The sequence below is a fragment of the Trachemys scripta genome, chromosome 6, assembly GCF_013100865.1.
Source record: "Trachemys scripta elegans isolate TJP31775 chromosome 6, CAS_Tse_1.0, whole genome shotgun sequence".
Taxonomy (NCBI): Eukaryota; Metazoa; Chordata; order Testudines; family Emydidae; genus Trachemys; species Trachemys scripta.
Genome location: NC_048303.1, coordinates 79,397,488 through 79,424,847, shown reverse-complemented (window position 1 = coordinate 79,424,847; position 27,360 = coordinate 79,397,488). Strand labels below are relative to the sequence as shown.

At 38.4% G+C, this 27,360-nt stretch overlaps 1 protein-coding gene across 5 annotated transcripts in view; it reads right to left on the bottom strand.

Annotated features, from left to right (window-relative positions):
* AUH (AU RNA binding methylglutaconyl-CoA hydratase) overlaps positions 1 to 27,360 on the bottom strand; it is a 197,767-nt gene that overhangs the window by 124,720 nt on the left and 45,687 nt on the right. For 4 of the 5 annotated variants that reach the window (XM_034774859.1, XM_034774860.1, XM_034774861.1 and 1 more), the window contains one exon: positions 17,482 to 17,568. The exons of the other annotated variant lie outside the window; for it this stretch is intronic. In XM_034774859.1, coding sequence (XP_034630750.1) covers positions 17,482 to 17,568 — 87 coding nt within the window. The remainder of the gene's footprint in view (positions 1 to 17,481; positions 17,569 to 27,360) is intronic. 5 annotated transcript variants of the gene reach the window in all.

Here is a 27,360-nt window from a genome sequence, read left to right as displayed (position 1 = left end):
GCTTTTTGGGCTCCAAATCCCTGTCCGGGGGGAAAGCCCAAAAAGCCGGACATGTCCGGGAAAATCCGGACGTATGGTAACCCTATGTAAAGAATCTTTTATATATTGTACAAAGTGAAAAGAGAGGAAGGAATGCTGCAGCTGGAATGCATTTGCAGCTTGTTTTCTATCTTGAATAATGGATTTTGAACTATGTAAAGACATCAGGGTCATCTGATTAAAAATGGGTTGCATCTGTCAATGATCTATGCAGTACTGGAGAGACATGCACTGTAGACTGATAAATATATAGAAAGTGCTGCAATTCATTATGAGGTTAAAGATATAAGGAAACCGTGACAGATGTACTACATACGTATGCCTGAGGCACAAGTGAAGAGGGAGAAACTTCTAATATTACCATGTTCAAAAGACATCTCCCTCTCTAATATCTTTCCTAGTATATTTATCAAAAAGGCCTAAGGAACAATGGTGCTTTCTAGATAACTAAGTGATTGCCCAAAAGATGATTAAGTAGAGCTAGTCATGTGTCACAGTAAATTATACAAAGTGAAGTCTTATCACTGGGAGAATGAGAAAGAAGAGATAAAAATTACAATATTCAGTAAAAATGTCAAATTATGACTTTCTTCAAATGTTATTGTATTTATTAATAATGTTAAAAGGCATGTTTATCAATATATTATTTATTTCATACTGAAGACTGCTTGTAACCACTTAACATTTAAATATAGCTTAAAACTGCAACTTCCACCCTGCAACTTCATTCCCACAACAGTTGCAGTGAAGAAAGATCAGTAGAAGAGGCTGCTTCTTCAGTGCTACTTCAACCTCTGCAAATCTTCTGGTTGCAATTAGCAAAATATTTTCAATAGGCCATAGATTTACATAAGAGTTTTGACTCTAGACTGGAGATGATTTAAAACCAAATATTAAATTAATGTAAAATTGCTATAACCACTAGGGTTTTGGCTTTAAGGTAATTTAGTTTGTGTCTAAATATTCATATTCCACCATTCAAGGTTACTTGCATGAAGAGGCTTCTCTTAAATATGTTCATTAAACAAGCCTATGCACTCAGGAGCAACAGCTCAATAAGAGGTTACCTTAAACTGAGATTTTAGCCTGACAAAATATAATCTACTTTAGTGAGTGGCAAGCACTGACAGTTAAAACAACTTAAATGGTCCTTATATTAGGAACACTAATCAGAAATATGCATTATGTCCTGAAAAAAACACAAATACTTTTTAATCTTTTTACAGGAAATCAGAAAAATTGAAATATCCCAAGAGACAGAATTTTAACAATTAATTCATTTTCTTCATTCTCAAAAATGACAATATCAAATGCCAATGCACAGTGAAGAATTAGATGTTGTGTACACTATGGTTATCAAAAAATGAAAGGTAAATTTACAAACCTAATAAGGGCTTAACAACACTAAAATGCATATAACTTCACAAAAAGAATATGCTGGATTCTCTTTCATGGAGAGTAAGAAGGTCAGGGATATCCCAAAAGAAAAATCAGAATAGAGCTGCAACTAGTACAATAACAAGGCTAATGCCAACAGCGTGAACAGGGAGCGAGTTTGTGATTTTCCTGTTATCATACATAGCATAAACAAAAAGGGGAAATCTACCTTTTACCAGTCCAAAAGCAAACACAACATTCAAATCTATGGAGTTAGCTTGCATGAGAATTCACTCACTGGCCAATTAAAAATAAAGGACATCCTGATATAAACAAAACTTCTTTTCAGAATGGGAGGGTTAGTTTCTTCTTCCCTTACCTTGAAAACAAGGTCTGGAATGAAAGTCTGAAAAAGATTCCCTCCTGGAGGCCCAATCCAAGTAAGAATGCTCTTAAAATGCTAGAGAAAGAAGACAATATAGCTATTTTGCAGAAGTCTGTGATGCAAACATCTCGGAAGTAGACCTATAGTAGCAATCTTGCCACAAATCCAGCAAACCTATTTTCAGGTTAGCCAGGCCATAACAATACAAAGTGCAACCAGATACCCATTTAACACAGTCCACATTGCTCAGCAAACTGATGCTAAAAGAAACAAAACTTGAAAAGAAGAAAAAGAAGCTTTATATTAAGGGCTTAGTCCATTCCAAATAGAACTCTAATAATATTTGACACCAACACTATGGAAAGGAGCTTAGGATGGGAAGAATATTGGCAAGACAATTTAAGGCAACACATCAACCCCAACTTAAAGATGAATGTCAGCTGAGTTTGCAGTACCACCTTCACCTTATAAAATCTGGTATAAAGCTCAGTCGGTCACTAAAGAGTGACATTTACTCAGATTCTGAGCTGCAGTCACTGCCACCAGGAAAAGTTATATCCCTGGTCACTATAAGGTGGTGTTTGGAAGTCCTTTCATAATTGCTAATTGTCACTGCACTGCCACCAGGTCAGAAAGACCTGTTAGAAAACTGTGTAAAAATTATGTTACTCAAATAAAAATACTAAATAATGTTAGAGAAATTATATATATTCTTAGTTTACTATTATTATAAAAAAGTATAAAGGAAGTTTTGCTTTTGTATGTGTCTTAGCTGATGTAGCATTTCAGAATTTAGCTGAAACTGCTTCAGGATTGTGTAAACCATGAAAGCTGGTTTGTGTGTCTTAGCTATAAAACCTAGTCCTATGTAAACAGCAGAGTGAAAAAGTGTCCTGAAGCAATTGTTAACGTCAGGTTCCCCACAAGACAAGCTAACCAGCAAAAAAACAAGGCCACAAAACCAGACCAATAAGATAAGACCTGGATGAAGCCAGTGAGGTTAGCAACAAAGAATAGCTGGTATATGTAGACAGATAAAAGTAACTTTAAGCAGGATAAGCAAAAATGTATTAATTTAGGTTACTGGGATTTATGCATGAGTGTTTTAATTAGGGGTTTAGAATAGATAGGTACATAGATGAGGTAACTGAGTAAACAGTCTGTGCAAAGTTACAGAACAAGGGATAAAAATAGGTGATTGACAGTAGGAGAATGGAGAAGACAGAGGGAAGAACATAAAGACCAGAGATTTAAAAAGAATTGCCCTGACCCCAGGAGAGGTAACTTGCTCAATTATCTTCCTTGTATTATCTGTTTCTGCATGTTTATGTAATTCATAGTACTGTCTTAAAATGAACAAAAATAAAGGCTAAAAAACTGTTTAAGCCTAAATGGAAGTGGATCTCATTTGTCATCCAACAGATTTGAGATTATCCATTACTCAGGTACAATGCGAGAGTCCCGGTATTTCACTGCTCTTCTAGAACAGAATTATTCCCCCTTTTAAAAACAGCACAAATCTTCATATCTTTTCCATTAAAAAGAGATACATATCTTGAGAGTTTTAACATCATGCTGCGTGGACTTGACACTTTTGGAAACAGTTAGCATCCTTTGGGTATATCTATATTGCAATTAAAAAACGCAGGTGATGCATGCCAGTTGACTCAGGCTTGCGGGGCTGTTTCATTGCAGTGTACACTTCCAGACTCAGGCTGGAGCTCAGGCGCTAGGACCCTGTGATATGACACGGGCCAGCCATGGGTTTTTAATTTCAAGGTAGACATATCTTTAGTCAATAAAGAAGCCTAATTGCACAGAGATCCCACTTATTTTTTAAAATGTAGAAGAAGATATATATATATGCCCATATAAGTCCTATTTACTACCCATTATTGTACTTGGAATCACTAGTATCTTGTCAATCTTCATTTTTCTGTATTGATATCTATGAAAATTACATTCATAGACTAGCATTCACATAGACTCTGATACAGTTATATCAAGAGTCAAGAGCTGTAAACATTTCTATTGCTGAGCAACTCAGATTACAAAAGATGCAACAGGGCAAGAGGATAAAGATATGCAGCACCAAGCACAAGATGGTACACAACTCAAAGGGTGAGTTTCCATGGATTACTGAAGAAACTTCAGTTACTGGTAACTATACCAAAACAGAACCTAAGTTAATCAGATCACCTGGATACTGTACAGTAGGCAAAAACCTGCACTTCGATTTGTACTCACAACTTGCCATGTGCTAATAAAGATGGCTGTTTCAACTTCTTGCTTCACTAGATGACAGAAGAAAAGATAATTCAAATATATCTCAAAAAGTAGATATTTACTATGATAATTTGAGGGCTCTTCCTCTTAACTCTATAATATGCATATCTTGAGCTAACACACCTTGGCCTTATGATTTAACCTAGTGTGCAGTCTATATGGTTTTATCAAAACATGATAATAAGTGAATATAATGTAACTGGGATATGCGTCATGCAAAAGGTCTCTTGTAAGGTATCATTACAAAGCTTATAATCTACTGAGTGTGATCATCCTATTTGTAGAAATGTACCACTCTTGTATCTAAAACTAGAAATATAAAATATAACTCTGAGGGCCTATTGTAATTATGTAAAGTGTGGCCATTAATGATGGTTTGGAATCTTGATGACTCCCATTAACCAGGACCATTGTCTGCCGATGGCTGTGTTTTACCTGTTAGTCTTCCTGTAGATGTGTGTGCTGGCAAGTGGGTAATGAAGTCTTGCAGTGACATGTGATCGTGTCACCTGAACTGGAATCCATCTTTAACCTGGTGCTTTTCCTGTGAGTGGGGAGGGGGTGGAAATCCAGAGGGACAAAGGGTTCCCACCTTATGCAAAAGATATATAAAGGGATGGAAGAGAACAGAGGAGGAGAGGAACCATCATGAAGAATCCCCTAGCTATCACTTGAGCTGGACCAAGAGCTGGACCAGGGGAAAGAATTGTGCCCAGGCCTGGAAGTTGTCCAGTCTGAGAAAAAACTTACTGAAGCATCTCTGAGGGTGAGATTATCTGTGTTCAGTTTGATTAGACATAGATTTGTGCATTTTATTTTATTTTGCTTGGTGACTTACTTTGTTCTGTCTGTTACTACTTGGAACCACTTTAATCCTACTATCTGTATTTAATAAAGTCACTTTCTACTTAGTAATTTACTCAGAGTATGTATTAATACCTGGGGGAGCAAACAGCTGTGCATCTCTCTCTATCAGTGTTATAGAGGGCGAACAATTTATGAGTTTACCCTGTATAAGCTTTATACAGAGTAAAACGGATTTATTTGGGTATAGACCACATTGAGAGTTGGGCATCTAAGTGCTAGGGACAAGCACACTTCTGTGAGCTGTTTTCAGGTAAACTTGCAGCTTTGGGGCAAGTGATTCAGACCCTGGGTCTGTGTTGGAGCAGACGGGAGTGTCTGGTCCAGCAAGACAGGGTGCTGGAGTCCTGAGCTGGCAGGGAAAACAGGAGCAGGAGTAGTCTTTGCACATCAGGTGACAGCTCCCAAGGGGGTTTCTGTGATCCAACCCGTCACACCTAGTACAGTGCATGTTCTATCTCAGAATCAAAAAGCTTCCTCAAATACCGAAATAACCTTTTCAAAGAGGGCTCTGTCAGAAATCTCACCATTTAAAAAACAAAAGAAAGGCTATTCCTGCAAGATGTTAATATCTTATTTTTTAATTTAAGTTCTTGCCAAATACACAAAGAGAACTCTGTGCATCCAAAAGCATGCCCAGGCAAATAACCTGTAATGAGTAAGAGTATGCATGTGCACAGTTTTTATTTTCTCTGTAAATGGTAGAGAGAAGCCTTGCTGTTTGATGAAGAAGGTAGATACTGTAGATTGTTTCTAGCTGAGAGAATATCAGACAAACTATTACCCAGTTAGGTTTCTCCTCTATGCATCAGAAGCTACTAGTGAAAGAGGATGTCCTCAAGATACAGTGTTTTTCCTTCTCTTCTACAAATTTCCATCATCAATGGAAGAATACCGATTTTATTAGCAGCTTTTAATGTTACATATGAGTGTCTTCTATACCAATGTAGAAACATTCATATAGGTCATGTATGAGAATGAATTAATCAAAATAGAAAATCAAGGAATTGATGGAATTAAGATGGATGTTTAAAGACCCTCTAGCTACAAATACTGAACATATTCATTTAACTTGGCTGACACGTATAGACTGCAACAAGAACCCGATGTGCATCCATATTCACTAACCCTGGGCTCCGATTCCTAGCTTTCTATTTTTGTTCTAACCTCTATCCCTGACTCCTGTTCAGGCTACCTTGCATGACAGCCCATATCTGGGTCACATGATAGTGGGGTACCTGAACTGTGGTAGGGCAATAGCAGGAACACTTATCCCTATTCCGACACCATCCAGTCTTGCTAGTGAATACATAAGACAAAAGGGTACTTTTCCATGGTTATGCAAGTGCTAGTGGATCACCAGACATGCTTCACGGACATCAATGTGGACTGGTCAGGGACACAGGTACTGGAACTATAGGTGCTGGGTGTGCAGCAACATCCCCTGACTTGAAGTGGTTTCCATGATATGGAAGGTTTACAGTTTGGTTCCATGGTTCTCAGCAGCCCCATTATACAAATTGTTCCAGCACTCCATGTCAGGAAAGGTGCATGTTGCTTGCATCTTTAAGAACATGGGACTTTTTCTAAAAGATGTAAGCAGGAACATTCTTCCCTGGCTGGCACATTCTCATTGACGACGTTGAAATGTCAACTGATTCTGGGGGACCCAGCTTATGCCTTGCCCCCCCCCCCGCTCAGGAAACTGTGCACTTGCCACCTCAACAGAACTAAAGAAAGATTCAACTACCAGCTGAGCAAGTGCAAGATGACTGTTGAATATGCTTTTGGTAGATTAAAATATAATTGGTGATCTTTAGAGATTAAGTTGGATCTCCGCAAGGCAAACATTCCTATCGTTTTTGCTGCATGTTGTGTATTATATAATATTTGTGAGGTGAAGGGGGAAAGACTACTGTAAGATCGAAGGGTAAGGTGGACTGGCTATCTGCTGAATTTGAACAGCCACACACAAGGGCTATTAGAAGAGAGAACTGTGGAGGTACATACAGCAGAGGGAGGCCTTAAAATAATATTTTAGCAGTCAGACATCGGATTATTGTGCCATGCTTTTGAACTTGTTGCCTTCATGTGCAAAGACTTTAAATATGAGTGGGTTACTGACTCCCATTATGGATTTTATAATGTGGCATGCATGCTTGCTGCAAACCTATAAATATACTCTGAGTTTCACAAAATAAAACTTTATTCTGTGCAAATAAACAGGAAACAAAGTGAAAATAAACATTTTAAAATATTTTAGTAGTGCTGTAAGAAGGTAACCCAAACTTATAAAAAACACGTAAACAATAACATACATGCTTACATATTAAAACACAGTTTTATTCACGATAAAAACTAGTGCACTTTACTTGGAGGCTCACCCTGCAGTTATTGCAGGTCAGTGAGTGTAGGTATAGTCAAGGTTCTCCTTGTTTTCCCTTGACGTGGAGTGACAGAAGTAAGACTTCATGCCATGCTGCCACCTCTTATGCTGGAGAGGAAGTGGGGGGAGGGGTTATAAGAGGCAGCAACCATGAGTTTTCCATGGGTTGGAAAGTCTGCTGTGCATGAGGTCTTTGGGCATTCAGTTCAAACATATTCTCCAACATCTGTGTTTGTTTCCTGAGCCATAATATCCTGGTGCACGTCCCATGCACCTCTCTGTCCTTTTCCCTCTCCTCCAGCAACTGTTCTCCCCCCACTCCTCCAAAACATCATTAGATTTACAATCACAATGAAAAGATAAGTCCCCAAACTCCCTTACATTATTCCCATAAGACCTTTAATAAAAAATACTAATTGTAACTTTAGTTTTGGAGCACCTCATTATACAACCGCTTTGCAACTCAAGCCATGGTGAGCATGTACTAGCTGGGACGAGGCAGGGGCGGGGACTGTTGCATGAGAGGCTTAGAAGCTGGATGCCTCTGAGTATAGGGAAAGTGCAGTAAACATTGCCAATATTTTCACAGGCAGTGTGATTTGGCTGATCTCTCACTCATGAGGGTGACAGAGGCCCACAGAACACAGCTGTTACTTGCATCCTGATCCTGCCCAGGCCTATATGCTGCTGCCGATTTACTATAGTGGTGCCTGTGGAAACCACAGCAGGGGCATGGGAATGTCTCCTATCATGGGGGGAAGACATAAAGCAGCCATCCCTAGAAATGTTCGGGATACAACTGAATAGTACCTCCATGAAAATTTCACTGAGATTGTTCAAGAGGATAAAAGGGATGTCCCTATTCAGATAAACTAAGTACTCTGCTTGGGGTAGAACTGTGGACTCCTTTCCCTCTGCACCACCCAGTCCAACAAGCCAAAGAAAGGAAAAGCAAGCTCCTCTTTTACTTTTTTCTTCTAACCTCTACCAGATCACAGGGCAATGATCTGATGAGGACTGTGTAATTAGGCTGGCCACACTAATTTTTTTAAATTTATTTTCTAACATATATTAGTTGATTGAAGTGGCAACTGCATAAGCACTCCAAAGCATTAACTTTAATTATATTCCAGGGGGTAGTTTTACAAGTAAAATGAGGAATCAAAAGTTGACACTTTTGTTCTCTAAACATATGGATGGGATGGTCACCATTTTAAATAGGGAAGAAGGGAGGGAGGGACGGGAGGTATCAGGCAACAAAAAGAGGGAAATTATTATAAGGAATAATGTATCCACACAATTACCTCAGCTCCCTTCCCCTCCTCATCTGTGCTTGCCTGGCAGGACTGGCTTGACTCCAACTGAGTTTTGAATACCTCCTGGTTCAGTGCATGGTTTGCATGCCCCTCTGTCTCTACCCGTCACCTGCCCCAGACACTGTAGCTGTTTCAGCATCCAGTTCTCACCAAGTGTCCACAGACAGAGTCACAGTGCTGATGCGGTCCCTGCCAAGTAAGGCAACGGAAGCAGCAGGTCTGCAGGGGACAGCTCCAGATTTGTTGCTGCTCTCCCTTGCCTTCTGATGGGCCTGCTAAAGTTCCTTGGCTTTCACCAAGAATTGCTGCTCATCCCTGTCATGCCCCAGATTTAGCATCACCTGCACAATCTGCAAGTAGTTGTCTATATTTCTTTGGGTGCACCTTAGCTGGTCTTGCACAGCCACTTTTCCCCACAGGCAAAGGAGATCCGTGACTTCTTTCCTGCTCCAGGCAAGAGCACATCTACTAGCTCTCTGTCTGTGTGGATCTGGCATAGCTGGATGCTCGCAATGGTGGACAATCAGGAAAAAACATTTCAAAAACAAGCTGGAGGATTTAAGGTGTAGGCAGACTTAAGGTATCGGTGACCCCTGGGCAATGGAGTTCAAAATTGTGACCTGAGTGACAACTTTTGCAGGGACAGGGGCATTGTGGAACAGCTCCTGGAGAACAGTTAGGGTCAACACAGGTAATGCTGTGTCTACACTTGCACTACGTCAACAGAAGGTCAACTTTAGCTCTGTGTCATCTCCGGAGGTCGTGTTATTACATCAATGAAACAGGGAGCTTATGTCAGTGAAAGGCAAATTAAGATGTGGACCCATGCAGAGTTATATAGGAAATGTTAAGTCAACCTAACTTTAACATAGACCAGGCCTTAGATCCTACAATTCTGGATCTGGAAGATTTGGGACATTAGAATCTACAAACACTTCCTTACCCATCCTTACAACAAATTTTAGAGTCTTATTAGGAAAGGGAAAAAAGTATAACAAAAATCCTGTAAGCAATGTTGTTATGTAAATGGATAATAAACATCTTGGATGGAGAAGTTTAATGCTGCATTCATTGGCATTATCAAACTTTATAACTCCGTTTTTTAATTAAAAACAATACAATGAAATTTGACAAAGCACATAATTTCAGCTCTGCAGGGACAGCACTGTCTACTTAGTTAACTGACAATACTTAGTTATTTCTTATATAAAGAGTAATTTAAATTAATTCAACATTAAAAGAAGCAGTAAATCAAAGCTACTGCTGGAAAACAACCAAGAACTCAGCAATGTGTTTCAGCCTACTAGCAAGTCTGACTACATTAGCCTTGCTCTATAATTCTGCTGAACAGGCACTGAGCTATCTACAGCTGGAAACACACTGGGCAAAATCCTCCCCCCTTAACATTGAGCAATAATAAGAGAGCTGGTGAGCCAGGGTAGTGTCAGATATGAGCCTGTTATGGTTCAGGGGTGAGCAGTATCTATGATCTTCTTCATTCTTCTGTAGGTACTCTTAAGTAACAGGCCTATACCCGCACTTGAAAAAGTGCCCACAGAAAGAGTGGAACCCTGCAATTCACTCCACTTTAGACTGGATCACCCCAGGCTACAGCACCCCCTGTTTACCAACCATGTTCCACCTCTCTGGAACTGTGATCAGCTGATAAAAGCAATGCCCCCCTGCAGAGTTTAGCCATTAGTCATGTTTTTAGCCAGCACAATATAAGCACCAAACCCACAGATACATATTTAACATTCATAGAAATTAATAAAAAGAACGGGAGTACTTGCGGCACATTAGAGACTAACAAATTTATTGGAGCATAAGCTTTCGTGGACTACAGCCCACTTCTTCAGATGCATACAGTGGGCTGTAGTCCACAAAAGCTTATGCTCTAATAAATTTGTTAGTCTCTAAGGTGCCACAAGTACTCCTGTTCTTCTTTTTGCAGATACAGACTAACACGGCTGCTACTCTGAAACCTGAAAATAGAAATTACCAGTTATGCATATTATTCCCACGTTCTTCACAGAGCCCCAAACTAGATAAACAACATTCTGATAGGATAATGTATTATAGTGTTTAATATTTTATTTATTTTCTTAGCATTGGTAATTATACCAAAAATGTGTTATTTCCCAGTGAGAGAGACTGGAGGGTGCGAGGGAGGAGGCGGGGGGGGAGGCAACAGATTTATAGCACGACTATTATAGAATTCACTTTGATGGGTTTAATTGTACATTAAAATTCATTTCAAGGTCTTGACCTGGAACCGATTTTACATCCCTCTCTTTGAGAGATATTCTATGTCCTTGATTAAAACCTATGGATCATTTCTCATACCTCACCCACTTTCCATACAAATACCTTTGTTCTAAAAACCTACAATCTTCCAGCTGATTGGAACAGATCTCTGAATCTTAACAGCTTTTAATCATCCAGATAGATCATTTCTGGGCAAAGGAAAGTAAGCCCTCAGGTCTGGGTCACTGCCTCCACAGTTACACTATGTATTATAAAAGTAGCATCAGTAGATGTACTACAGCCAAGATGAAGGATGTAGAGTACAATGGTTACGTTTCAGGCAGAATGAGTGTAGTTAGAGTCTCAAAAAGCATAATTTAATTGGTATTCGTCTATTCTAGTACTGCTCTGACCATGTAACTCCCTTCTTCACATTCTTTCACTGGCTTCCTCTTGCTTCCTCCTTCAAGGCACTTCACCAACACCCAATTTCGGTGGGTATTACCTCTTAGTTCTCCTTCTACTGCCTATGCGATCAAATCCATTTTGCATACCCCTTTACTGCCTTCTTTTCCCACTCCTGTTTTTGTGGTTTCTTATGTTTGGAACTCTCTTCCTTTCCATGCTGCAGCTCTCTTCATTCAAATCACTCCTTTCAAAAAGAAAAGTAAAGAAAAGAAAAGAAAAAACCACTTTTACAGAGTCTTTCAGCAATAATCCCACAAGGATTATCTTCATTGTTTCAAGACTGAATGTTATTAACATTATTTTATTTGTCTGAAACTACTGTACCATCAGGTTAAGACAGTACATTCCTTGAAACAGAGACCATTTATTTTTGTTTCTTTAGTATCAAGCACACTATAGGCACTCAAAAATATTGTCAAAGATATTTACAAACAATAATCCACAAAACACCACCAGTACTGCCACTACCCTCTCCTGGAGGTTCCATCATCATGGAAGCTGGACTTTAAACCTTCAAATCAGGGCCCCAAAAGAATCCCACCGGCTGAAACACTAAATTAGGGCATCACCTGGCCAGGCTGAATCTGACCCTACCCAGGTTGGCTCTGCCTACTTTTGAGGCTGCGCCAGTCAGTTTCATAAATTGAGAAGTGGTGGTCAATGGCTGGTAAAGCAGGTGTCAGGGCAATTTACATGGCTGTGAATTCTTGGGGGCTCAGGGACCAAGTTCTGCTGGCCAGTACAAATAAGAATTTATGGCATTAATTTGGCATAGTATCTCTTTCTATGCATGAAGGATGTAGAAGATTAGGAAAAGAAGACTTCAGAGGATGAGTGATTTTTTCCAAAGTCTGAGCAAGGACTTAAGTTTGGAGGTGACACCTGGGAAATCCTTAAAGAAACAGGGATGATAGACGGAAATTAAGGGAAAATAAAAATGTGCCTTTCAGGAAGTTCTCTAGAAGCAACTATTTGCTTAGGCTATTGTTCAGGGAAAGTAAATGAAAATAACCAAATGTATGGCCTTTTTATCTGGGATGTCATAGTCAAAGAATAAATTAAAAAATAATTGAGGAATGTGAAAGCTATCTCCAAACAAAATAACTGGATATTACCCACTGCCTACAGCCATAACAACCACCTCAGGGTAAAAATTAAATAGCGCTTATAAGCCAAACAGAGTAAGGCCTATTTGGTATTTAGATGGACGATGTAAACCAAAAACAAAAAACAAAAAACCACCAGTTACTTACAATAATATGAAAATTTGGTAGCTCTCTCCATTGAATTGGTACTGAATCAATGATCCAGCATGGTGCCAGGAAGCAATGTGCTGCTCTAACCCACACACCTCCTGGGTGTGGTGCTCTGTCCCATGTAGTAGCACTGAGACTACTTAGAGAGAGATTAATAAATCTGCTCTACAACTTTAGCCAAGAGCCATACGGCTTTTGGCTCATGCAATAGAGGCTCGTGTATTTAGCTTTAGAGGTCCCAGGTTTGATCCCGCCAGACGACGACTGGGGTCTGTCAGTGTTATACTGCTTTCAGACAGAATATAAAATCAAGGCTGACCACTCTTGGGCTGGGATTTTCAAAGGCATATAAGAGAGTTAGACATCCAAATCCCACTGAAATTCAATGGGATTGGACACCCAATCCTTAGGGATTTTTGCACATATATAAAAGGATGTGGCCAAACTCCAGCTGGAGTAATTACATATAATACTGCCAAAAATGAATTCTTGTTATTTCAATTTTTCATTCTCCCTTCTAAACCAAGTGTTTTGCTGGCACAGAATGGCTACCATGTTCCACCCCACAAGGAGTTACAGTTTATTTTGTAGCTAAAATCTCACTGGATGAACTGCACTGTGTAGATATAAAGGGACAGATCCACAGTTGGCATACGCAGACATAGCACCATTGACTTCATTGTAACTATTTCAGTTTACACCAGCTGAGGATCTGGCACAAGGTATTATTTATTCCCAAAGGATCAAAAAAGTGATGCGTGTGTGTGCCAATGAGACTTTGCTTTAGTTTAGCCAGAAACCCTTTTGAAACTGTATACAACTAGGCAGATCTACTAATGTTTTCCCCTCGGAGAACTTTCAGCGTAAAAGCAGCCTTACGTCAGTAATGCAGTCTCAAGGTAGAATATAGTAATGGACAAGTAGTCTTATGTTCCTGCTCTATAAAAACAACCCACACAACTCTGGTATAATTTTAGCAAAAGCAACTAGTGCTAAAAATAGCAGCATGCTTTGATTTTTCCCCCCCTCAACTTTAAGCATTCAGAGCTACGACAAATAGCTCAGTACAATTTCTTCTGCTCTTTTTTCAAATGCTTATTTTTATACCAAGTGATATTTAATGTAATCTTAATACTTCCCCCAAATTTAACATGAAGTCATAAAGTAATCCCACATACAATTATATCTAAAAACTGCAGCAAACAAGTGAAGTATGATTTTAATTTATAGAAAAATCTTTTCTGTTGTTACATTCCTAATTAATGATGCTGCATCTTTAAAAAAATAATAATAAAGAACTGGTACGAGAACAAAAAATATAATCAAATTGTCAATAACTGCGAAGAGCTAAGACACACCAATTCAAAAAGCTGATTTTTAATAGTTAAAGTCTTAAGCAATATTTGTCTTTCATCTATTTTGGCTACACAGTTAAATAAGTTATTTTTCTTAAGGGCTCTGAAGACACTTTTCTTTAAAAGTATCTCCTTACTAAGTCAAACATCTGAATATAAACACTATTTTCATAATGTGTTCTATTTCTGAAGAGCAGAAAGTAGTGCATATTTGAAACTGGTTTTCATCATTAATGTTGTATGGTAAAGGGACAAAAACAGGAAATTGAAAATATGTTTCTACAGCATTTGTACAATGACAAATAAATAATTGTTGGAAGATATTTTCCCCTTTGTGAAGCGTCTCTTGACATTATGGTTGCTTCTGGGCAGGAAAAAAAATATCTTCATTTGCTTGTTTTCAGTATACTGATTCATTGCCAGGAATCCAATGCAAATACGCTGTCCCACTTGCTCTACTAAAATTAGTTTTTGTAATGCTAGACTACTCCTTCGGAAGAAAAAAAGAAGAACTGAAAACCTGACTTGTTAAAAGATTAATGCTCACTTCCATTTGTAAAGGCATCATATACCTCACAACACATTGATCTCCAATTTCTGACGTATACTTTTTTTTATATATTCTTCATCAGCTTCGTGATGGAGAAGACAAAGTGCAAACTATTTTGCAGAAATGTTTCAGAATAAGTTATATTAATACTGTCATGGCATGTACCGTTGGCATTGAACATTCAAAACAATAATGCCCAAAATATGTAATTAATATATTACTTCAAATAATTAAACAAGAAAAAAATTGTCAAAAACACAGAGTATAAAAATAAGTGAATAGCATTATGTGAGGATGGTTTCCTGGTATAACTCTGGAACAATCTATTCCCATTACCTTTCAGGTAAAAGATGCATGGGAAACAGTTTTCTAACGTATGGATATTTTAGAGAGTTCACAATTTTTTCCCATCTTGAATCAGAATGAACAGTTGAAATCTCAAAAATATTTGTGGACCCTAATTTTTTCTCTTTTGGGGGTAGGAAGTCAATCAAAAATCATTTTGATAAGTTTCAAATATTTTGTTTCAATCTCAATTTTTTTTCAGTTAAATTAGCTTAAGTTTCAAAATTAAAAGTAATTTCAATCAGAAAACCATTTTTAAAATGTCAAAACAAAACATTTTGACAATTTCAAACCTTTTTCTTAACATTTTTTCAACTCGGGACAACAATCAAACCCAACCCTGTTTCATGAATAGTTTCATTTTCAACAAATTTGCATTTTTGACAAAACAAGTCATCATACATTTCCCATCCAGCTCCAGTCAGGATACCATATTAACTTTAAAAATCCTTTTGGCATTAGGAGTCTCATCATTTTAAAAAGGGTGAGTTGGCTAAGATATCAAGTGCCTTTTCCAAACTAAAACAAAGTATTTAAAAATATTTAGGAATTTATATCTGCAAATCATGCAATTCCGTGTATTCACAATTGCATCCCTTTTCTTGAGAAAGTGAAGAGAGACATATAAGAATGAAAGGGTGCCCCTATTATGAGTAGTATTTCTGGTCTTCTAAAACTCATATAATTCAGTATCAGTATAACATTTAAGTCTTTACCCACTTGGTAACAATGGAAAATATACTTTTGAATGTTCAATACTTACACAATCTCCTCCAAGATCTAATTAAATTAAAGATAATCATCCATTTACCCAACAGGCTTTTGAAATGTAAGGCAAAACACAGAGAAAGTCTGGCATCTCTAACTTTCCCATTTATCCCAATATAAAGATCCAAAAACTTTACCAGCTCCAAGGGAAAAAATATATTTATTTGTTTCATTTCTAAGGACAGACAGAATCCCATTCCCTCAGTCGGCGAAAAGTCTTTAAATCTATTACCTCTATCTAAACATTAAACGGAGTGTCAAAGAAAATCTTTTCAACAACTTGTTACCATTTGTTTTATAAGTCAACTGGAATGCTAGTACTAGCACTTAAGGTAATAGTTACTGCAAGAAACTAATGGTTTATTCCTTTCTGATTATTTTATTGTATGTTTTTAAAAAACAGCCTCAAGAATTCAGCTTACTTTAAAAGGGAGAAAAGGGGAATCAGACTGACACACCACCATAAACTCCCATACTAAGACTATTTTTTAAATAGTTTGTTATTTACCTGATATAGCATATTGGTTTCATTTATAGCATTATGCCAATTCAAGTTATGAATCTGACCCAATGTTAATATGGAACAACATATTAAAATTAGTCTTTAAAAAGCAATTGGCTCCTCTAGAGCAATTTTGAAGTATTAATAATTCATCTTTTTAAAGGTGAAATGAAGATCTAGCCTTAGCTCCCCATGATAAAACCTAAAATCTTACAGATCAAACTTTGGTCCAGTTTGCACTTTATGGGAGCCCATTGATTTCAGCCAGGTTAGTCAGAATGTTACATCATGGCATACTTTGGCTCACAGGGTCTACATTTTGCTCTCATTCTTACCCATGTAAATTGGGAACAATTCCATTGTCTTCAAATGCTCTCTGACTTTTGGGCTAGGTAACACCTTCCCAAACTTCTTAATATTTAAAATAAGCAACACACACAGTCCTATAATTTAAGATGTTTATGATCCAACATTTATTTTCTTTAAAAGGAATGTAAATCCCACACAGCAACCCTGGAGGATTATACATTTAGTTTTTAAAAGAGTAATACTTTAAAAAAATGTTGCTTGGGTCATCAGGCACTGTCAAAATTGTGTATGATTGGATTCTTTAACTCCATACTAGTAATTTTTGTAGCTTAAATTTATAAAAGGGATTGCTCCAGAGATGTTATGTTAGTCTGACCTTCCTTTTAATAAAAATACATTAACAATATCCTGTCAAAACCAATCAGATTACAACCTATAAAAATGTCACTTTTGGGTGGAGATTTCATACTCCAAAATGCACAGGCAAATTATTAAGCCCTAAAAGGAGTACTTACCACAAAATGGAATTTAAAACCAAAACTATCATTACCAAAAGGCACCACTATAAGAGTAGATACAGATTTAACAATATTTTGCAATGTCATAAAACCACATTTTCCATCAACAGTACATGTTTAAAACATTTATACGATGTATCAAATGCTGTATTAAATGTATATCGAATAAAAGAAGGAGACAATAAAAATAAACCCCACGCCATTGAGGGGGCACAGAACTACAATTCTTCCTCCATGAAAATATGATTCCAAACCACTTGGCTATATTGTTAATCAGTCTGTGAAACAGCACCTTAATTTTTTCTATAAGAAGTCAAACACTATTGTGCACATTTTGAAACACAATGTGCCAGTGACTCATAATTATCTCATCGACATAAGTAGTTTTGGATATCCTATCGCGTAGCAAGAATTAATCATACATGTTTATGTTACTTCTTTGATCTGACCTTTAGAGATTAAAGAAGTTTGAGCTCTGCAACTATTCAACAGTGAGTTTATTTTACTTACCCATTTCATTAATAGTTGCTCTTGCTTTTGAGACAAAAGAACTAACTTCACTGGAGTGCATTTTGGCTCTTTCCTGAAGGTCAGCACCTGTAAGTGACATTTTATACATATATTAGTAAACTAACTGCAATACGGTAAATCATATTCAAAGTTAGAATATTATCTTGTGCCCATAAGATTCAAGTGCACTTTGAAATACAGCTAGTTCAAATTAAGCAGTTATTCTCAATCTATATTCTTCTTGAACTATGAGAAGAACTGAATGTGTACAGTGAAAAAACAGTGAAATTCAGACTATCCACTTTGATCAATTTTGCTCCAACTGAGACTTCTCCCGCAACTTAAAGGCTTAATGACAAATCTTGATAGACAACACAGCTGCAATATATTAATTCAACTGTTGTGCTTGTGTTCACTTTTCTCAACTCTGTCTCAAAGCCAGGACTGTATTTTTTCATGTTACTAACACATGAATAGAAATTCTTTGTTTCTTTCTTCAAGTATATACTAAAACACTTCTAGTACTTATAAAAAATTGTGGTCATTACAATATGTGTTATAAAATTTAAAAGTCCTTTGAAGCTTGCTCTATGAAAAATTGCCCTTTTTTTCCTTATGGAAAAGAGAGATTATAGACTTAATCACAGTATCTAGATAAGGAAAAAAGCTATTAAATAGAGTCCATCGCCCTGCAACAGTAGAATATCATGTAAATGGAACAGACACAAGCAGTCAACCCATGTGCATGTATTCTCCAGACAACATGCATGTCATTCCCACTAGGACGAATAGAATATTTTTCTCTGATTTGAAAAATGCTACTATCAAATTAGTATTTTGGCACATAGATATCTTGTTTTTAACCTTTATATACAACTAACGATACAAACTGAACAGATTTGCATCTAAAAATAAAATTATTCCCCACAATCAGCACCTCACTCCTGCCCTTTCAGGTAAAAGCATCAGACTCTGATCCAACAAAGCTCTTAAAACACATGCTTGAGTACTTTACTGGATCAGAACAAGATTGAACAGATGTTCTTACTGGGCTCTATTCTTGGCCTCCTCCTCTTCTCCTGCTATACTCTCTCTCTCTCTGGGCTCCTTCATACAAAAGCACGGCTTCAGCTATCATTTTTCTACTAACAAAACACAGGTTTACCTCTTGCCTCTCTGACCTTGTCTCTTCCCGTGCAAACTAAAACAAATTCAACGTGGCCAAAAATTAGCTCTTAATCTTCGTCTCCCACTTCCACTGTACCAAAGATGCCAACCTTTGCCACCCAACAATCAAATTTCCCCTCAAGGTACATCACATTTTCTCCCATGCTGCCCGTTATGCAGTGGGGAAAGAGTGCAGGTGTCTCTCTGTACAAAAAACAAAAAAGCCACTACATTGCTCTCCTCTAAACCTATTCTTAAAGTCTACCTATGCCATTAGGCATACAACACTCAACAGCTGCAGTAATGCAACTACTGCTTATAATACTAATCATAATTGTTTCACTATTCCTTTGACCTCCATCTGTTCACTCTATTTGTTGTGTCTAGTCATACTTATGCTGTAACCTTTTGGGGCAGAAACTCTTTTCATTATCTGCATGTTCAGTACCAAACAGAATGGGGCATCGATCCTGACTACTGCCTCTAGTCTACATAATACAAATAAATAATAATATATTATCTACAGCTAGCACTGTTAAGTTTAAGTAGCACTATTAGATACAGGCCAAGTTTCCAAGTGTAAGGATAGTCCCATATTGACAACAGTGAAATAAACTAATTGGGTAGTCATGAAAATTGGGAATTACTGTGGTCAAATCTGTATTGGAGAGGAATGGCTGCAATTATCTACCCCAGTAATACACAGACTTTGCATACCAAAAACTTACCAGGAATCTGTGAGTCAAACAAAATTTGCATGTGAATGCGCATAAATTTGGGTAGGCTTTAAATCATCGACAAATGCATACAACTATTCTTTTTATTTATAAAGCTCTAACTGAATAGAGTGCTTTACAAGACACCAAAAGGCAAAATATGCTTTGAAAGCTGAAGAGGAAATGGTGTGAATAAAAACAGTAGCACTGTTGCTTTAACACCAACTTATTAATGTCTGGCTTTAACTCTATAACCGTATCTAAAAGCAAATTACAATAGTCACAACAGAAAAAAAATCCTATACTTTACAGACTGAAAAAAGCATACGATTACTTAGTTAAAAATCTGACTCAAAACTTTCATCTACCATACAAACTGAAATATACTATTTACTTCACACACATGCACACACACTTAAAAAATGCATAGAGCCAACTTTAAAATGAGCACAACCAATGACCCTATGACCTCATCAGACATTATAGAATATAGTGTCATTATGAGTCTGAGAGGCAATTGTAGGGTTTTTGTTGTTGTTGTTGTTTTTAAGATTTATAACAGAAATGGTTTCCAGCATAAATATAAGAACTTTCAAAGAGACCTGCATGAATTGCAGGCTTCTTACTTCACAAAAAATGTGTCTTTTGAGATAGACAAGGGGGATGAGGTAATCTCTTTTATTGGACCAACTTCTGTTGGTGAAAGAGACAAGGTTTTGAGCTTGCACATAGATCTTCTCCAGGTCCTTTGGGAGACACTGACTTTCTATGAATCAATTTTTTTCACAAAACTTGGATAAGAGCAGATAAAAGGATTGTAAGTGTATTAAAAGGGCCATTGTCAACCTGAAATGTAATTGTTAAAAAAATAGTTCAAAGTCATTTCAGGTACTATATTTGCTCTTGAGTACCCCTAGCCAATTTCTGTGGTTTTACAATTACATTTTCCTGTTTAAAAAAAATTCTCTGCTCTATTGACACAAAATGGTATCAAATTCCCACAGCAGAGAAATGGAAAAAATAGTGGTTTTTTTCTAATCTCTTCCTTTTTTAGTAATCTTAGATGTTGTAACAATAGTAGCTAAACTTTTTCAGAGAGAAGTGTGAGTTTTAAGTAGATGGTGTTCCTTTAACTTCAGCTTCAGCGTCTTTTAGTTCAGGAGAGAGTTGGACTGCCAACAATTAAACATTTTTGTCCTCTTTAAAAGAATCAGCCATTGATCAAACAATTGTTAAAGTGTCTTGATCCATTTTGCAAAGGAACTACTCAGAGATATTTCTCGGGAATTTGCTCACAAGTCAGAAAGTGGCAATAGCTATGTTAATAGATTGACAGAGCTAGAAGAGTACCCAGAAGTCACCTACTACAGGACAGGACCACAAAGAAAGTAACAGAATGCCACTAGCCATCACCTTCAGCCCCCAACTAAAACCTCTCCAGCGCATCATCAAGGATCAACAACCTATCCTGAAGGACGATCCATCACTCTCACAGATCTTGGGAGACAGGCCAGTCCTTGCTTACAGACAGCCTCCAAACCTGAAGCAAATACTCACCAGCAACCACACAACAAAAACACTAACCCAGGAACCTATCCTTGCAACAAAGCCCATTGCCAACTATGTCCACATATCTAGTCAGGGGATACCATCATAGGACCTAATCACATCAGCCACACTACCAGAGGCTCGTTCACCTGCACATCTACCAATGTGATATGTGCCATCATGTGCCAGCAATGCCCCTCTGCCATGTACATTGGCCAAACCGGACAGTCTCTACGTAAAAGAATAAATGGACACAAATCAGGCGTCAAGAATTATAACATTCAAAAACCAGTTGGAGAACACTTCAATCTTCCTGGCCACTCAATTACAGACCTAAAAGTCACAATATTACAACAAAAAAACTTAAAAAAAACAGACTCCAACGAGAGACAGCTGAATTGGAATTAATTTGCAAATTGGACACCATTAAATTAGGCTTGAACAAAGACTGGGAGTGGATGGGCCATTACACAAAGTAAAACTATTTCCCCATGCTTATTCCCCCCCCACCCCTTACAGTTCCTCATACCTCCTTGTCAATTGCTGGAAATGGGCCATTTTCATTATCACTACAAACAGTTCTTTTTCTCTCCTGCTGCTAATAGCTCACCTTAACTGATCACTCTCCTTATAGCGTGTATGGTAACACCCATTGTTTCATGTTCTCTGTGTGTGTATATATATATATATATATATATATATATATATATTCCTACTGTATTTTCCACTACATGCATCCGATGAAGTGGGCTGTAGCCCACGAAAGCTTATGCTCAAATAAATTTGTTAGTCTGTAAGGTGCCACAAGTACTCCTGTTCTTTATGTTACCAAAGGCAGTCATGAAAAAGATTGCAGCTACAAGCAAAGGCCTCCATTCCCTTAAAAGTTTAATATTTTAAAGCATCTAAAAACAATACTTTGTCAACCGCTCAGAGTCAAGAAGTAGCTTCAGATTTTCAGACAACAGATAGCCTTGCAGAATAAACCTTCACAAGTTTTCTCAGTGGATTGCAGCTGAAGCCGCAGGTTCTGTTTAGCCTAATCCTTCCAACACCACTCTTAACATACCTCCAGAGGTTACAGATTGTGAACTAAAGGTCATGGGCAGTGGGTATTGTAGACAGCGAAAGGCTGTGCCTCCCCAAACAGCCTGGCGTAGTCCCGCCCATGCCCCACCCCCAGACTCCCTCCTGCCTGCTGTTCCCTTCTGTGGTCCAGAGGCTGGGGCAGGCAGGCTGACAGCCACAGTGCATACAAGATGGCTGGAGCCATGCTGTCCTGTCCGCCCGCCCAACGCTGGGGGTGCTCCAACCACACTGCCTACCCAGAGCGCTGGGAGCATGGGGGTCGGAGGAGAGCGGCTGTGGTGGCGGGTGCTCCGGCAGGAGAGGGGTGAAAAAGGGGGCAGGGCTTCGGGCAGAGGGGGAGGGACTGGGGGCTAGCCACCCCCAAGGGTGCGTTCACCCACTGCCCATGCTAGAGGTCATATACTCTGAATAGGCCTTTTCCTTCTCTTACTTATAATACCAAAGTACAACAGAGAAGCACAAGACCAACTTTAATACAGTTATAACTCTATCCTAAACATTAAACACATTTTGTAGTTCCCCTGTAAATATCTTTGCCCTCAGATACACGTGCAACTCCCACTAAAGTCAATGGGTGAAATCTTGGCTCCACTGAAGTCAATGGCAAAAATCACATTGATTTCAACAGGATCACGATTTTACTAATCGGAGTTGTCCATACATATTTAAGGGAAAAATTTATAGGCTGCATACAATCAAACTTGGGAAACAAACATTTAGTAATAACTTATTCCCTGCTTTGACAGTAATTTTTTGTATTTTCTAATATAGGGTCTTATAAAAGTTCTATCAAAACGAAGCTTCTTTTGCTTCATCCTGCAATGAATTCATAACCTTGCACAGAAACTACACTAGAGATCGGCAACCTTTGGCACGCGGCACACCAGGGTAAACACCCTGGCGGGCCGGGCTGGTTTGTTTACCTGCCATGACTGCAGGTTCGGCTGATCACAGCTCCCACTGGCCGCGGTTTGCCGCTCCAGGCCAATGGGGGCTGCGGGAAGCAGCGCGGGCTGAGGGACGTGCTGGCCGCCTCTTCCCACAGCCCCCATTGGCCTGGAACGGCGAACCGTGGCCAGTGGGAACCACGATTGGCCGAACCTGCAGACGCAGCAGGTAAATAAACCGGCCCGGCCCGCCAGGGTGCTTATCCTGGCGGGCCGCATGCCAAAGGTTGCCGATACCTGAACTATACTATTATAATGTAACACATACATTTTACTGAAAGATCAAGAAAGAATAGACAGACTGGGGAGGAATAAAGCATTGTTTAAACAGAAATAGCCTGTTTGTTAATTATACAAGTCACAAAAATAAATAAAAGTTATGATTATTATTCTACAAAGTAAACAGATTGTGTTTCAATTTAAAGCCCATAAAAGTTTCCCCCAGTAAAAAAAAAAATCTCATTTCAAGCTGCTGCTGGCAGCGCCACAATGCAGATTGATGAAATAACTTAAAATCATTCAGCAGTCTTCTACACTGACAGCCATTTGCTTGACAAACCACCATAAAAATCAAAGCCATGCACTATTGAAATCTTTACCATTGTGCCTAAAACCACTTGCAGAAATGAAAGGAAAAACTCTTATGCTTTGTAGACCAAATACACGTGTTTGCATAATTAAAATGTGACTCAAAACTTTCATATACCACACAGAACATCCCACTCACTTTACAGAAATAGCTAATTTATACATTCAGAATAAACCTTAAAAGGACAATAAATCAGTAAGGTACAGAATATACTTACCAAAAGAAACGTATCAAGTAAATTAAAGAATTAAAGTAAAATCAAAATAACCTAGTTTTATGTTGAATTCAAAGTGAAAAAAAAAATGTAAAGAGGACTTCATTGATAATCACTTATATACTGCACAAAACTGCATTTAAAGAAAAGTGACCAGTGGCAGGTAAAGTAAAAATAAAGGTCATTTTTATACCTGTTAAAAAGCATATATACAAGAAATATTGAATAGAGAGACAGACTGAAGTGATTTCTAAAAACTATTACCATTTAACTCCGTGGCTACCAAAACAGTAGTTGAATAAACCTTTCATATATAAAATGTATTTTTTTCAAGTCAGAAAATGGAAGCCACCAATAAGATTAAATGAATAATGACAGTAGTTATAGCTTAATATATCAATAGAATTTTCTGTAATATTTCAGGATTAGTAACATATTTTGTTTTTCATTTTGTGTGTGCGCATTTTGTTGTAATGTTTAGAAGTTCATGGGTAAATATTTACCCCCTCTTAACATTTCAGTAATGTGTAACCATTTCATCTCCAACTTTTGTCACACACAAAATGTTTCTAGTACAGAAAATTGTAGTTGTTAAATCCTGTGTGTTAAGCTGATTTTCATTCTTACTAATATTAGGAAACAACATCAAGAGTTCACTTAAAGTGCAGTTTTACTCTCAAAAGTAACTGTTTGAACCCCATAATGTTATTTTTAGAGTTTATTGTCCCTCAGTGACTTCAGATCAATTATGACTAATATATACTAGTAAAAAAAAAAAAAAAAAAAAAAGATGGTTTTGCTAATTGCTAGCTTTGCAAATTCAACATAGGGTCTAAACGGCAAATCGTGTTCTAATACTAGTGATGATGCATGAGCAAATCAGACTCTCAGGCCATGGCTACAGTACAGAGACTATAGCCACATAGCTGCAGCAGGTATAACTCTGTTGCGTAGACACAGCCTATAGCGATGGAAGTGGTTTTTCAGCCATCAAATACCAAGATCTGTTGAGTAAAAAAACGTTACTTACCTTTACAGTAACTGGAGTTCTTTGAGATGCACTGTCCAGAGAGAGCAAGAGAGCGCACTTTTGATGCACATGTGCACCTCGGGCCCTTGAGTCAGAGTCTTTGGGCCAGTAGCGTCACGCACATGCCTTGACTGTCCTTGTGCTCCTGTACCAAGGGCATAAAGAGCAGTGCAGACCCAACTGCCACTCAGTCAGTTCCTTTGCCACCACAGAATGCTAGTGTAATAGGACTCCATAGTAACAAGAAAAAAGGGTGTTTTGTGGAATTTATGTACATGCACAACACATTTCAAAGAACCCTGTGATGATATGGGAATCTATATGTATAATTTATTAATTCTGTGTGAAATTATGAACTATCTGTATGTATCTTTACCAAGATGCAAACTCCATTTTCAATGTGAAGCTTGTTTGTCTTTTCTGTGGCGTCTCTGCCTCCATTTTCGACTGAGTCCAACAGGGGTAGTGATCAAGGCCTAACAACAAAGTAATTAAACGCTGACAATTGTGCTTGTAAATTACAAAGAGACGTCTGCTGCCCAAGGCAAGCAGGGTTTTCAAGTCTGAAGTGGGGTAGGGGGATTGCCTTGGTAATAAAGTCACTTGGTAGGGATCTCTGATCACCTGAGGAGGCTGAGCAGGACATCACCTGACAAAGAGGGCACAAGGTATAAGCAGGCAGGGGCTGCTCTACTCAAGGGGCCATTTTTCTCCAGCTCAAGATGAGGGAGAAGCAACCCAGCATGTAGGAGCCTGGTGAGGCAGGAGATCCTGCCTACCTTCCTGAACAGATGGTCCCTTAAGGACTCCTAAGGGTAAGAGTGAGCTAGTGAAGGGCACTGCAGTTAGGTTATTGCTTTCTAAATGATCTGTACTTTCATGGGCTTTATCTGTAAAAGAGAAATGGTGTCAGAATCTGTGCAAAGTATTGAGGGTTATATGCTTTACACTTACTATGTGCCTCCTGAGAGAGAAACTGTAACCTAGAAGGCTCACACCTTTGAGTGGAATTGCTGAAGATGTTATGTTGAAGCTACAGGGCACTTAAACGGTTAGCACTAACCATAGGGACTAAGCAGCTGCACAGCGAGTTCCAACTCTGCTAGAAGGTGTGTTAGGCAGAGGGCCTGAACCCCAAGGGTGCACCTAGGGACTCCAAAGACTTGGGCAGTGACTGGATTCCAGTCACGCGTGAAGGCTTTAAACCCCCAGGGATCAGGTTTCCCCCCCCACACACACAGCAATATAGTAAGTGGCAAATAGGGGGCACTCAACTGAGGCCTGTGACAAACCCCAATTACACCTCTCCCTCGATATAATGCTGTCCTCGGGAACCAAAAAATCTTACCGCGTTATAGGTGAAACCGCGTTATATCAAACTTGCTTTGATCCACTGGAATGCGCAGCCCCGCCCCCCTGGAGTACTGTTTTACCGCATTATATCAGAATTTGTGTTATATCGAGTCACATTATATTGTGGTAGAGGTGTATTATAAAGGTAAATAACCTTTCTTTTTTTAAAGTGTTTGCCATTTATCTATTTCCCTTTTGGTGATTCCCAACCAGTGATCTAATATAAGGAGGTGGGTACTCAGGGTCTACTTAAAGATTGCAGCACTGCTCTGCCAAAAGAAGCATCAGACAGATGTTTCCACTATGGAAAAGTGCTTAGTAAAAGTATGCATTGAATCCCAAACAGTTTCCTTACAGATGACCAAAATGGGAATGCTTTACAAGGAAGCAACAGAGGTGATCTGTACCTGATAGAGTTGGCTCTAATAATAGCTGGGGTACTGAACTACCTAACTCACAACAAAGTTTAATACATCCAATAACCCATTTAGCTAATCACTGGGATGAAACCAGTTGACCCTTCATTCTTTCAGTAAAATACTGCAAATGATTTTGGGGAAGCTCTGAAGGGTTTGGTACTTTGCAGTAAAATAAAAAGTCAAAGCCTTACAACCACCTAGGGTATGCAATTTAGCATCTCCTTGATTAGAATGAGGCATTGACAGCACTTCTCTTGAAAAGCCAGACCTTTGGAGCCAGGATGCCCGTCTCAACTACGGAGTTGTCATAGACCGCGAAATTATATACTCCGTGTCTAGAGCTGCCTGTAAAGGCATTCTAGTGATCAATGGTCCCTTATATAACTAAAGATTTAAATCCACTCTGCTTTCCTGAGAAAAATAAGATCAAAACATTTAATGCAATTCAAGAAATCATAACAGGCCAACGATGCTTCAGTTTGAAATTCTGAATTGCGAGCTGGCAGAGGAGTAACATTACAACCGAGTAAGTCAAGACATTTTGGTTCCCTTTCACCTGGAATTGTTCTTGGTTAATGCTGTGTTTTTTTCATTAGCTGCCAATAGTACCAACATGTCAGATACTGGATATATATAAAAATATTCTGGTACAGTAGATGGCACCTGGCATCTTTTATTTGCTCTCAGAGATGGGGTGACCATCACAGAACTTTGCCAAATGTGCATGGCAGAATCCAATAGAGCCTCATTAATGGGGAATGCCACATGCCCAGGAACCCAAGCCTGGAGTTTGTATGGAGTTTCCTG